This window comes from Miniopterus natalensis, chromosome 16 (genome assembly GCF_054644295.1).
Source record: "Miniopterus natalensis isolate mMinNat1 chromosome 16, mMinNat1.hap1, whole genome shotgun sequence".
NCBI lineage: Eukaryota > Metazoa > Chordata > Mammalia > Chiroptera > Miniopteridae > Miniopterus > Miniopterus natalensis.
In genome coordinates this window covers 12,906,125-12,919,928 of record NC_142096.1, presented here as the reverse complement: position 1 = coordinate 12,919,928, position 13,804 = coordinate 12,906,125, and the positions used below count along the sequence as shown (strand labels likewise).

The following is a 13,804-nucleotide window of genomic DNA, read 5'->3' as shown; positions in this document are numbered from 1 at the left end:
TGTGTGCCGCTTGTTCACTCATTTCTAGCAGCCACGTGATAATAGAAGCCAAAGTCTTCAGAAAATATTAACCAGGTGGAAAGTTTAAAATGGATAGAATTGTACCTATTAACTTATCTTTTTTACTCAAGATGAGAAACAGCCGTTATTATTCGATTTGTGAGACGGAATACCTTATTAGATTGAGAACAGCTACTTTAAATGAAGGCAGAATCTGCCACACTTCTTTTAAACCCAGCATTTATTCAGCCTTATAAAAATATTCAAGATTTAGATGTGTGAATTGTCTGAAAAAAGGCATGGTATTGTTTTGTTTTGGGTGTGTGTTTTTTTGGGCTGATTTTCATCGATTCCATCCAGTCTTCTAAGGTAAACAGGTTACTTTCTCTCCATTTTAGTTCCGGTTTTCTCATTTGTAAAACTAGGGCTCATAGATTCCTTGCAGGCTTCAGTAAGGGCTAAATGAGAATTATGTTAGCACGAAGCCAATGGCTGGTGCATACGGTACCAACAGCGGCATATTAGTTCTCTTGACTTAGTTTGTCTCTGTGGTCTAATTGATGTAGGCTGTGCTAATGAGACATTTAATAACTACAGATACGTGTCTGTGCTTTGCCGCTTCAGCACCACCAACGGCCAGCAGCAGAATCAAAGACAGAGCTCGCCTCTCTTGTTTCCTTGTGTCGACTGTCTTTCCCTTCAGAGGCTATCTCTTGCCTTTTGTTCTTGGTTTTACCTCCAATCTCTTTTAAATCCTTTTACCCTTTCAGACCTCTTTTGTCCAGAACTCTTTATTTTCTTCTCTCATTTCTCTTCTTTCTCCCACCACCTAACTGTGCCTACTTTGGCACATCCGGGCTGGGTGCGGCCCGGGTAGGCAATGAGCATTCCGCTCCATTGGGTGGGTTTGCCCATCAGAAAAGAGCAGCTGACAGGTTTATTCTCAATTTATGATTCCGTGGTTCCTGGAGAGCAACTGCTCCATCACTGAGAAGCATCACACGCATGCACACACATGCACTCCTTCCCTCTCTCTCTTTCTCTCTTCCACTCTCTCTTTTTCTGACTTTTTAGCTGAAAAATGCACACATCATAGGTCTGTAGCTCAGTGAGTTATTACAAAATAAATACACTGTATAAATATCTCTCATGTCAACAAAGGGACACTGCTGGTATCCTACAAGCCCTGTAGTATTCTGCAAGCTCCTGTTCTCTGTTCCCTTCCCTCCCCCAGGAATTTATCACTCTCCCGACTGCTCACACTTCAGATTAGTTTTGTTTGTTTTTGAACTTTACGTGTATTAAAATGCAGCATTCATAGGCATTAAGAATATTCATTCTTCCTTGGCTGATGGCTCACACTCAACATCCCATTTGTGAAATTCACTCTTGCTGCTGGATGTGCTGTATTTTTTCGCACTGTAGTGTTCTGTTGTCTGGCTGTGCAGTCTGCTGCACAGTCATAGACCACAGCTTTTCAGCCTGTTCTGCTATTGATGTACACTGGGGTTGTTTCCAGTTTTGACAATTCAAATAGTGATGCTATGAGCATTCTTGTGAATGTGTGTGTGTAGCACGCACATGTGTGCACTTTTAAATTGAACTTCTGGGGCCCTGGCTGGGTAACTCGGTTAGAATGTCATCCCGATACACTAAGGTTGCAGGTGTGACCTCCAGTCAGGACCTACTAGAGGCAACTAATGAATGTGTAAATAAGTGGAACAACAAGTCTCTCTCTTTCTGTCTGCCTGTCTCTCCCTCCCTCTCTCTGCCTCTTTCTCTCTCTCTCTTTATCTCTATCTCTCTATCTCTATCTTCCTCCCTCCCTCTCTTTCCCCCCTCCAATCAATAAAAAATAAATAAATAAATTGAACTTCTAGTTTTATCTCATGATAGACTTTTTAAGTTTTAGAGTCTGATCCCAATGTTTGAGATCTTCTGTTTTCTTTTCCTATTCCTTTAAAAGACAAAGTTTTATTTATTTTTGTATGTTATGCTATTAGTACAGAATATTTGGAATTTTGGAATGTTAGAGAATGCATCGTGAAAAATTTGTAAATAACATTTATATATATATAAGTGCACATAATTATAGTAAATATGTATTTAATAAATACATTAACATGATATTCATCTATAATTATGCAGATATATGAACTTATAAAATTTATATTGCTGATTATAGTAACATTATTATAGAATTATTACTATATAGAGTATGCCTTATTTTTTAAGGGAACTTCCTCCATGTGAGTCAGTTCACAAATATTTTCTATATGTAGATACACGGTCATATGTAGAAACCAAACTAAACCCACAAAGTTGTGGTTCACAGTTTTAAAAAATACATTTAATAATTCTCATTTCTCACTACTTAGGCATTTATGGCTCTATGACCGTGACTTAGGGTTATGATAAGTGATTTTTTTTCAGCCTAAAAAAGACAAAATTAATGCTTTGGGTCCCGATATGTCTTGATTCAGTTTGTTACTGATTACATGGATAAGATAACTTTAGCATTATTCTAGTGAGTCTTTTTATGTTAAGAGATTTAGGACTTCCTTGGAGGAGATAGGAAATATTCAGAAGTTTTTAAGTGCACTAATATATATTTATCCAGTTAGGACTTTCGTGAGTATCTACTCTGTGGTGGGCTAGTCTCAGTGGAGAGAGCAATGTAAGTTTCACTCAACTTTTAAAAAACTTATATTTCCTTTGCCTCAGTGTTCTACTATATTTCCCTGTAATAATTATTATCATAGTATTCTAGCCTCATATGTGATGCACTTGGGAAAAGCTTAAGAATTGTTAACATATAGCTATTTAAGTATATGAATTATTTTATATTATTTTATTAACATAGTCACATATATGAATGGAGATATATTAATTTTTGAATTAATAATATTAATAGTAGTATTTTCTGGTCTGGAGACTTCATAGCCTAGTAAGCTAATCTAATACATAAACACGTAATTATATATTATGTTGTGACAAGTATCTTAAAAGGAGACAGGTATAAATTGCCACAGATGATAATAGAAAAGACTCACTTTGCTTGGGGGAATCATAGAGATCTTTTCAGAAGTAAATCCATTGGAGACTTCGATAATTTGAAAAACTTAGTGACGTGCTAGGTGGTGTGAGGCAGATCCAAAAGTTAGGGGTTACCTAATAAGTAGTCCATGAGAATATTGGGAAGACTGTATACACACTTGACATGTCTTGGAACCAGTCAAGTACATTTGATGGCAACCTTTGTCAAATGGTGTCTGGTGGATTGTATTCTCTTGTAAGTTTCTTAAAGTCCTATCAATGTATTTATATCTATGAATACATTGCTTAAGTGTTGCTCATAAAGTGCTGGAGAGTTTGTGAGAAATGTAATGGGAACCTAGTGGTCTAGCATGGCTTTAGACTCCTTCAGACCCAACTCTTCCATGTGCTAGGTCTGTGACCTAGACGAGTGGTTTGCCTTTTCTAAATCTTAGTTGCTTTATCTGTGAAATGTGGAAAATAAAGGTATCTTAATCAAAGAATTGTTAATAAAAATGAAAATCAAATGAGATAATGCACTCTTGGCATAGTGCCCAACTCAGAGTAAAAATAACATGGTACATTTTTGCTATTAACTAAAAATTCAGGCTATAATGTACATCAGCATTCAAGATTGTGAGCCTAAAAAGAGTCCAGTTCTGACTTTTTATTTCTTTCAATGTTTTTTTAATCTTCACCCCAGGATATGTCTTTTATTGATTTTTCAAGAGAGGAAGGGAGAGAGAGAAAGAGAAAGAGAGAAACATTGAAGTGAGAGAAACATAAACATAGATCTCTGCCTCCTCTGTGCGGCCCCCTGGGGGTCGAACCTAAAGCCTAGGTGTGTGCCCTGATATGGAACTGAACCTGTAATTTTTTGATGTCGGGGATGCCGTTCCAATGAACTGAGCTACCCAGCCAGGGCTCAACATTTAATTAGATTTTGAAGGAACTATTTGTAAAACACTTATATATGTAGGATTTATAGAATGGGGAGTCTGCTCAATTGGAATCAGATTTCCCAATATCATCTGGCTTCGTGTCGCATAATATCACTTACCAACAAAACTAATGTTCCGCTGAACACAGCTGGAGATGCTGCTCTAAATGGGTTTTCAAGGAAGAAAATTACTGATTTTAAAGCATATGTAATATTTTTAAATGAAACAGTATTTTTTCATTACCTTGGCAAGAAAACTAGCATGTTTTAATCTGAAGTAGATCATTGCAAAGGCTGTGTGTGTGTGTGTGTGTGTGTTCCCCACCATGGTTATCAACATTAAAAGACCAGGATCCATTATCATGAAAGATTTAGAATCAGTATTTTAAAAGAATGTATAGTGGGAGAGGATTTATAGCTGTGATAGAACAGTGCTTGAGAAAAGGCAGGCAATAAACATCTATGTACAGTATGATCTAAGAGGTCCAGATTATACATGCAGAAACACATATGGGTATAAGCCCAATGATATCTCTGAGCTAAACAGTTTATACAGATTTCACTGCATAAAGAATCTATTTAAAATACTACCACCTTGAATACTAAATGTGCCTCGTTCTCTTATCTGATTAATATTTTCAGGAACCAAAATAAGGCAAAGAGTTCAGTGAAATACGGCATGTGGAAAGAGGGTGGAGAATGAGCCAGGATTGCACTGAGGGACCTGCAGTTCGTATAGTTACAATCAGTAATTCTCAGACGCTTACAGATACCTGAGAGCCTGTCTAAGCCACATGCTACTCTGTTATTATCGCCTTCCTCCCAGCTCCACTCGGTCGCCACCTCAGATTCATCTGTCCCCATAATAAAGGACAGAAAACCAATGCCCAGACCACAGTCAGGAAATGTGTCTAGTGTGGACCGCGTCTGTGATCGCATCCTTTTGTAGGATACTTAGCATCAGCCTGGCTCAGGTTTCTGGGTGGTGCGGAAGAGAAATTATGTCCCCATCTCACCCTTGCAAATCCCTGGCTCTAGTTTTGTGGGCTCCTGGGTTTTGATTCATTGTTATTGCACTCCCCCTACCCCCAAAGATTAAAAGAAATTTAAAAAATAAAAATAAGCTAGGTAGAAACAAGTAAATCTGAAACACAAAGCTAGACATGATGGTGAGGTCCAAGTCTGAGGGTTACCACATATCCAGGTTACCCTTGAGTCCTCACAGCTCCTACTCTATTCATTCATCTAGAGCAGCGATTTTCAACCTTTTTGGCACGTGTAAACTAATTACTAAAATTCCACGGCACACCAAAAAATACATTATATATTTTTGGCCAGCCTGACAGCAAAAAAGGTGTAATTTTGATTCAGTCACACCAGATGGCTATTGTGTTGGCTGTTGTCATTTTTTAATTTGACAGTCTAAGAAAAAAGAGGTCTGTGCCTGGACTAAAGAGTCAGGTATTGCATGTTTAAATATTCTTGCGGTGCGCCAGAGTGCTACGGCACACCGGTTGAAAATTGCTGACCTGGAGAGAAAGAAGAGCAATTTGATACGTACATGTGGGGCTGTGGAATTAGGTTAGAAATTAGCTCACTCATTAAATATTTTGTATAGGTAATCTAATCAGTCTTCACATTTGAGTTCAGTGTAAACTTAAGAATCTATCTAAACACACACATACACACACACACATCTTTAGAAAAGATTTTCACCACCTGTACCCTAATTAGTAATTTCTTTTCATCATCAATCTTGCTGTGGACACCTGTCATAACATACATATATCCGTATATATACATACATATAAATGTGTATGTATGTGTGTGTATATATATACACACACGCACTTTGTGGGTCTCTGAAAAGGGAATACAAAGTGTACAGTGTCTACTAAAAATATGACCAAAGAACTGCCTTATATTTTGTTTTTTGAAGCTCATATCATGGGAATGTAGAGAAGGTTTTTGAATTTCTTGTCACCTGCGCTTAAACAGTTACCACAGTAAAATCTGCAACAAAGCCTGGCTAAACTTGGGGTGAGCAGAGGCAGAATGTCCTGAAATAATAGTTTATTCAAGAAAATTCTTACAGCTGTAGATTTCTAAGCCTATTACTTTGGATTCTGCATGCGCTTTCTTTTTTTACATATAAAACTTATCTCATCCTAGGATTTAGGAAAAAGTGGCTTAACCCATTCTACTCTGAGAACTTGCTTTCCAGTTTTAAAATGCTTTCCATTTAAAGAAATGATCAGTTTTCTTTGCAAAATTTCAGTGTACTTAACAAAAGAAAAAAATGGTTCCAACCTGTATGTGTATAATTAGATTTTATCAGAAGGGAAAATGATGCTAAGTTGGTTACATTAAGCAGTTAGCACTAACTAGGGTGATATCTAAACCAGATTTCATGTCATTAGTGTGTATTCATTACACAGTGTGAAAGATATCCATCAGTACTGTTTATTAATTTAAATGGACTTTTAAAACTACATACAAAACAGAGATCCCTGGCCTCCTGGAACTTACATGGCGACACTCTGAGCTTATTTCTCCCTTCTCATTGCCTGTATGTACTTGCTGATTCCTCCTGAAACTTGTGCCTTACTCATTGCACACTCCTGTGCTGCACTCGTTGGACTATTGATCCTCGGATGGGCGAGGCCTTTTTAGCTGCTGCTTGTAGTACCCTAGGGATGTTCAGTGAGCTACTCACTTTGGCCGTTTAACATACATTTCAACATACATGTATGTTAGATATTATGTTAAATATCACATTGTGTTAAATATTATATTTAACACATACATATGTACGTTTAAAATATATATGTATCATCAGTATAAGCACTCAGTATGCTTTCGCAGCATTTGTTTTAATCTTGTGTCTAGTTGCACTCTGAAAAAATTAACAAAAATCTTGCCTAATACACCTGGCTTACCAGTGCTGTGAAGAAAGGCAGTGTCCTTGTTGAATCTTCACGGTACACAGCCTTTGCATTCACTGTACTGAATACGGGAATCAATTTGCCAAATAGATCTGCAGCGGTTGACACAGATTTTTTTTATGGGAGAACTGAGATAGCTGTTAGCCAGTTACATTCCCGGATTGTGTTAATCATTGGGATTTTCTCTTCTATTGAATAACAGGTTGGAAAGTAGACAAAATAATATCAATATATTAAAATCAAACCACCTTTTAATGTTTGTTGGCAAATGGTGGAAAGTCAGGGATATTCCTGCAAAACACTGTGCTCATTTTCGTTATCCGTGGAAATGGAATTTACATATGAATAAAATGTCAGTCACACCATAACCATCAATATTGTAAATGCACTTATACTTCTCCATGAGCTGTTTGTTCCAGCTTCAGTTTTATGCTTGGCTCTTGGCTCTCGGGCTCGTGGGCACGTCCTTAAGTTTAACGCAGAAGGAAGGATGGTGCCGAGCCCGGCCCGTGGGCACGCACAGGCTCCCATTGACTTGTGTGAATCAGCGGTTGTCATTTTCGATTATTTTAATTTTTTTTTTTTTTGAGAGGAAAGCAAAAGGAAAAACAACACATGTGGGGACACGAATGGTAACGTTTCTTAATTTGCTTAGTGAAATTGGGATCTCATTCAAAGCAGAGCTTTTAATACATTTGCCTCTCACCTGTTACCAAAGGGAAAAGAATCCCCCTTCCTTCCGATAACCCGTGAAGCCTGCTTGGGTTCTTTCACTTATCCCATTGAGCGAAACTGGCGCATGCTTCATTTCCCCCAGATATAGTCATTTAGACTTCTACCATAAAGTCTAAAGGGCAAAAAAAGTTTTGTGCTTTTCATATACAAGTACAATGGTTAGTGATACTCTTTCTTTAAGATGTTTATGGAGAGATGGAGACTAATTTTGGCAAATATGACATTATTACTAACCTGTCTTCTTTTACCTAGACTAGTGCATTTGAAATGAGATATTTAAAATATAGAGAGCATAGCATGATGAAATACGAGCCTAATAAAATGTGTTTGGGCCAGCATCAAAACTCTTTGAAATAGGATATCTAAATAGTGTGCATTTTATCTCAGAGAGGCTCGGGTTAGTTCTAGTGTCCAGATGACTATTAATGGGCTTTGTGCTCTGGAGCATATGTTAATAGAGGGGATCATTTTGGATTAATTTGATGTGAATTAATAAGAGATTTATTTGATGGGAGTTGTTTGAAGGTGATGACATTTAAATCTCAACAGGATTTAAGATGTCCAAAAATACCTTTAAAGATTCAGGAACAATCAATTCAGAGGGCAAGGAAATAGACATGGATAGCAAAGAGCAGGATCAGACATTGGGTTTATGAAGTTTGAAGCCGTTTACAAGAAAAGCCATCTACCATTGAAGCACTGCCCTAGAATCTGAAGAAATGGAAAACATTTAAACTCCCTCAGCAATTCTTGAGTTTGTGAATTGGATAAACAGTGTTCCCTTGCATTTTATAGTTCACTTAAGCAATCTGATTTTGATCTGTATATATGGAGGAGACAGCATTCAATTTTTTTTTCCTAAACCAATGAGCAAACACATATGTTCTTGAAAAACTAAACTTTATATGTTGTTCATATGGAAGCTATCTAGTTTGTATAGGCCCCATACTTGACCTTCCTTTTTATTTTGCTATCACTTAATTCTTTAAATTCTTTGTGGGAGACTTTTGATCAAAAGAAACAATTTGCTGTTCTTTTTTTTTTCTTTTAATTTTTAAATAAAAGCTTCATGATATGTGTTAACTAATAACTCAGAACTCCTAGGCGGTTGATATGTAAACAGGCATGGAAGACAGATATATTAAGGAGAAGACTATCATGTCTTTCCTTTGTGTGTTAAGCTTTGATTTCAGTTGATAGTTTTATTGTATGGAAAAACAATGGGGAAATGTCATGTGGTATTATATACTATGATGATAAGAACTGCTACTTACAATAAAAATCCTCCTCAGCAGGATTTGAGACTGCAGTCACATGACACTGTCTTGCTCCCCTCGCTTTTTAGTCTTGTTCAGGATATATGTATTTGAAATGATATTTGGAAAGATACTCAAAAGTTTTAATTTTCTTTGAGAAAGAGGGGTTTCTTTCATAATCTTTGCTTTTTAAAAATATCCTCTCTTAAATTAATGATGAATAATAAAATTAAAATCAGCTCACTGGATGTGTTTGGCACATAGCTGATGTGGATATACACTTATTTGAATGAATGAATGAATGAATGAATGAATGGAATGAATGTTGGAAGAAATATATAACTGAGTGAATGGTAGACATCAGTGGGATTTCTGCTGCCCTTAGTTGTTGGATGGTTTAAAATTTAAAGTCTTTTAAGGATATTGGATACAGGATTTCAGAAGGAAAATATTAGAAAGGTTTTCTAAAGTGCCTAAGTCATTAATCAGAACCATTACCGAGTCTTAGAGGCAGGGTGCAGTTTAGAAATAATTTATTGTAATTCCCTCATTATAGGGATAAAAACAGAGTTTCAGTAAAGTGAAGAGGCTTGATCACGTCAGCAGGTGGTTCCAGAAACTGTACACACAGCTGCTGTTCCATTCTTCCTCCTCAGGCGTTGAGCCTTTGCTTTGTTTAGGGCCAAGGTGCTACTGAGAACATAGACTTTATTGTTCTTAACCTTCAAGTAGTTTCTCATCTAATGGAAATCAGTCCTGCATTGGATGATCGCAGCTCTTTTTAAAAAATTACTGTGAAAGTTGATTTCATTAGTTGAATAATTCATTTGATTATCTAGTGCAAGATTTCTTGGAGCAAGTGTATTTCTCCAATGTATGTGTGTGTATATATATAATTTATATGAAATAAAAGTAAGTTCATTAATGCTTAATTCACAATATCTTGGTAATATAATGGAAAACTCAGATTCCTTTGCTGTGAAGGTGCCATTCTGAAAACGTGAGTCACAGTCTTCTACAGAAAAAGGATTTTTTCTTATATATTTAAGCATTTTAATCAGTGAGATAAAGTAGTTACCAGAATTATATTTTAAGCTCTAATGCTGATTATTCCCACTATATAAATCTGTCTAAATGATACTGTAACATGGAAACAGTACAGGATCCTATTGTTTTTTTATAATAATTTCTTTTATTAAAGATGCAAAGAAAGCTTTCAGATTTAAGTTTTAATTTAGAAGGAAATAATTAAGAGTAGGGATTTAGATTTTTGCAAATGGAATGTCTTATATCTCAGGGATGAAAATTAATACAAATAGAGCATTTTAAAGAAACTAGATGTATTTTTAACCTGTTTAAATATCTTGGCACATAATATGCATTGAGGTTCTATCTGCCTCTAAAGGAGCATTCGTGTGTTTGTGTAGATGGCTAATGACACACACGTGGGAATGCTCACTGCCCCCCTCCCCCAGCCCCCAGGTCAGTTTTTTATCTCAAATTAAATAGAGGACTGAAATTAGCAATTTTGAGCCTGTGGCTCTCATTTAGATTCTTCAACTCCTCTTTATCCAAGTCACTTTTAGCCCCATGACCTAAATGGTTATTTATAGTGGACCTACTGTAACTGGCATTTTGAACTTTTTTTTTAATAGTCAGTATAGTAGAATAAAAATGTTTAAAGTGGAGTTGCCAAAATGTATGTGATTTTATTATATATACTTATATAAGTATATATATTTATGGTACATCTCATTAATTATATTAGGACCATTAATGCAATATCTGCCTCAATAATTTTATTCTGATAATAAAAAACGGTGGTATAATGGTGATTTCAAGCTGGTTCAATCACGACTTTATAAGCTTATTTTAGCAAGAGTGAAAATAGAAGGTTACTACAAATAGCTAGGAAGACAGCACGTGTCAGAGTGTTTAATGTTTCTGTAGCTCCGGGGAAGGCTTGCGTAGATCTGATCAGAATTCCCGGTGGCACCGGACTGTTCTTTTCTCAGCCGCATGGTGCACAGGCCGGTACTGTGCGCCCGCCGGGGACTGGCTATGGGTGCCCCCTGTCCTCAGCTGTGACTGTGCAGCCTCGGCAGGTGCCCTTCGTATCTTTCCTAGAAGCATGTCCCCTCCACGTTTACTGGTTAAGATCTTTTATTCCTACCCTAATGTAGGTAAGTATTATGATGCTTAGGGTTGAGAGGCTTTTAGAGGTTCAGTAACTTCACCAGCATCCAGGCTGTTGTGAAATGACCTCTGTTCCCTTTTATGTCCTGTTGCTCCTCCAGCCCAGGTGCTGGAGAAGATCTTGCTCAAGATTTGCCCAAGCTTTTTATCAGGTATCTTTCAAGTAGCCTGCAGTGCTGGCATCGCAATGCGTTTTAGGTGTGATCCATTAAAGTATGTTTACATCATTTAGGAAGGAAAATTTTTTGTTTTGTTTTGTTTTGCAGATGTACAGATCAGCTCTCAAAATGTCTTCTGTGTCTTCCGAGCCTCTTCTAAGACAATTGCATTAGCCTCCTGCTAGTTGACTAATAGGATTAATACTTGTAAAAAGCATTCTACAGCCCCATGCCTTATGAAGTCAATGCTGGGTATGATTTTACAAGTATGTGATCTATTTTTTCAAGTGAAAATGTTAACTGGAAAAGTTCTTGGCACACAGTAAAACATCATGCAATCTGTTATTTGTCTTAAAGATAATAACTTGAGGGTGGCTATAGTCTTACGGTATCTAACTTATGATTTGTTAGGGGAGTTTCTTCCAGTTAGAAGTATTGCAAATGTGCTTATATTTACATAATATGTCATTCTGAAAAATTATGGTGATATAATTCCAGTAAAAAAATTATTTTTTCCTATAGCTACTTCAAAGTGTAGTCAACTAAATTAACCACGATATATATTTTTTTAAACGCAACTAAAAAGAACAGGCCCTTTCCCCCCCAGAACAAAAAATAAAACCCAAATGACCTTTCTGGTACTTCTTTGAAGTTTTAGCAGTTTAACATTCTTTGCGATATATATTATTAAGAGCTCTATCCAACATAAGGAATCAGTGAGCCATGTGGGTTCTGAAGGCTTGTTCTTGGGTGGACCAAGGAACTGAAATTTGAAAGGATGATAATTTAATTAAACCATATTTTCCCTCGGCCACTATAGATGCTGGTTAAGAAGTATTTACACTATGACCTTTACTTTTCTTCATGATAACAATAAATGAGCAAGATCCAATTCTTTTGTTGTTCAGAAAAATAATTTAATTTTTTTAATGTTAACATATGTATATCTATTCACTTTTAAATACTTTATCTTTGTTCCCGTGCTATGTGAAATGCGGCTGTTTTTTACCTTGACGTTATTACTATATGGGCATAAACCATTTTCTCCTAACCTCGTGGAAGGAAGGGTAATTATAATGAATTGGAATATTTCATTCTCATTTCTTCCTGAATCCTGCCTTTCACTTAGATTTTTATCTTTTTCGTGTAACCTTATTTATTTCATTTTGGTATATCATTGCTAGATTTTATTCACATTAAGGGGGCAATATGACACTTGAATGATGTGGGTTTTCAGTCCTGGTCCAAGCAGAGAGTAAATTGCAGTGTCACTGAAGACATTACGTGCCGAGGAAAAAGCCAGCGGGAAGCTCTGGAGGGCAAGGCCGGCCGTGGCTGAACCAGATCGCCACATTTTTGTATGTAGGACGCCGATACTCCATAAACTGGAATGTTTTCTTTTTTAAGCCAAGTTAAAATGGTGCATTTTTCTACTCAAACTCTGGTATTTTATATGATAACTGATTTCTTAAGCTTCTTTTTTATTCTTCTATTGCCTTTCCTTTTTTGTTTTCGCTTTGTTTTGACTACCAGTAAAATTGCCCTCCAGTCCTCCATGTGCTGGTACAGGTCCCCAACTTCTGCCACTTCTGACAAAAAAATAGCTGTCTCCTAAAACGTAGACGTCCCCAGATAAGACACTAAAATGCACGCATTAAAAGTGAGTTAACCAGCGTTCCAGTTCAGGGCCGAGGGACATGCAGCCGGGGAGACCCGTTCCCCCTCCCCGCGCCCCTCAGAGGCCGGGCAGGTCTGCAGTGCTCCTTGCCCTTCCTCCACACTTCAGCCCTTCATCCTGGAAATGCTTGTTGTTGTTGTTGTTGTTCCAAGAAGGAGATTCTGGGGATGTTTGGTGACGTATAAGAAGAGCATTGTACTTTCTTAAGTTCAGTTTCAGTGTTTTCGACATTATCCAATAGAGTGAATTTTTGTGTTATGAACGATTTCTTCTACTCTAACCAGTACATTACCGTGGTTCAGTGATTCATATGATAAAAATTTTGCTGACCAGCTTTTCAGAAGCAAAGGTATGCCCATGGGTCCCAAGCCACTGTGGTTCCCTCAGCCCTTGTGAGAAATTATAGATGAAAATGACTGAGTAAGACATGTTATTAATCGGGATTTTCTCAGCACATTTTGGATAATCATGGTGTAACTAACTCTGTTAAATCTGTCCTTGTGGCAGAGCCTGCTAGCCAAGAAGGCTTAGTTTATCCATCTGTCACAGGTGGATTTTCCAGGGGACGTTTGGGATGACAGCCTCACCCAGTGCTCGCTGTTTTTCAGCTGGGGGGTTAAGGCACACAGGTTGGGAACCTCAGTCCTCAACTAGCTTTGTTGCTGCACTCTTTTATTGACACAACACAAATTGTTTCCTGTCTTCTTATACCCTTAGAGTTCTAATCCATTAGACTCCACTAGAGGAATTTGTCACAGCATTCTTATTTTGACCCGGCTCACTGATGCCACTGACTTGAAAGGCACAACTGAGCTAGCAGTGAAGGTGAACCATAGGAAATTGCTAATATTTTGCCATTT

At 37.1% G+C, this 13,804-nt stretch overlaps 1 protein-coding gene across 6 annotated transcripts in view; it reads left to right on the top strand.

The window, feature by feature from the left end:
• The window catches only part of TRPS1 (transcriptional repressor GATA binding 1), a 219,931-nt gene that overhangs the window by 27,858 nt on the left and 178,269 nt on the right, over nt 1-13,804 (top strand). For 3 of the 6 annotated variants that reach the window (XM_087825362.1, XM_087825363.1, XM_016207784.2), the window contains exon 2: nt 11,375-11,532. The exons of the other annotated variants lie outside the window; for them this stretch is intronic. In XM_087825362.1, the coding sequence (XP_087681488.1) occupies nt 11,496-11,532 (37 nt within the window). In that variant the 5' untranslated portion in view covers nt 11,375-11,495. The remainder of the gene's footprint in view (nt 1-11,374; nt 11,533-13,804) is intronic. 6 annotated transcript variants of the gene reach the window in all.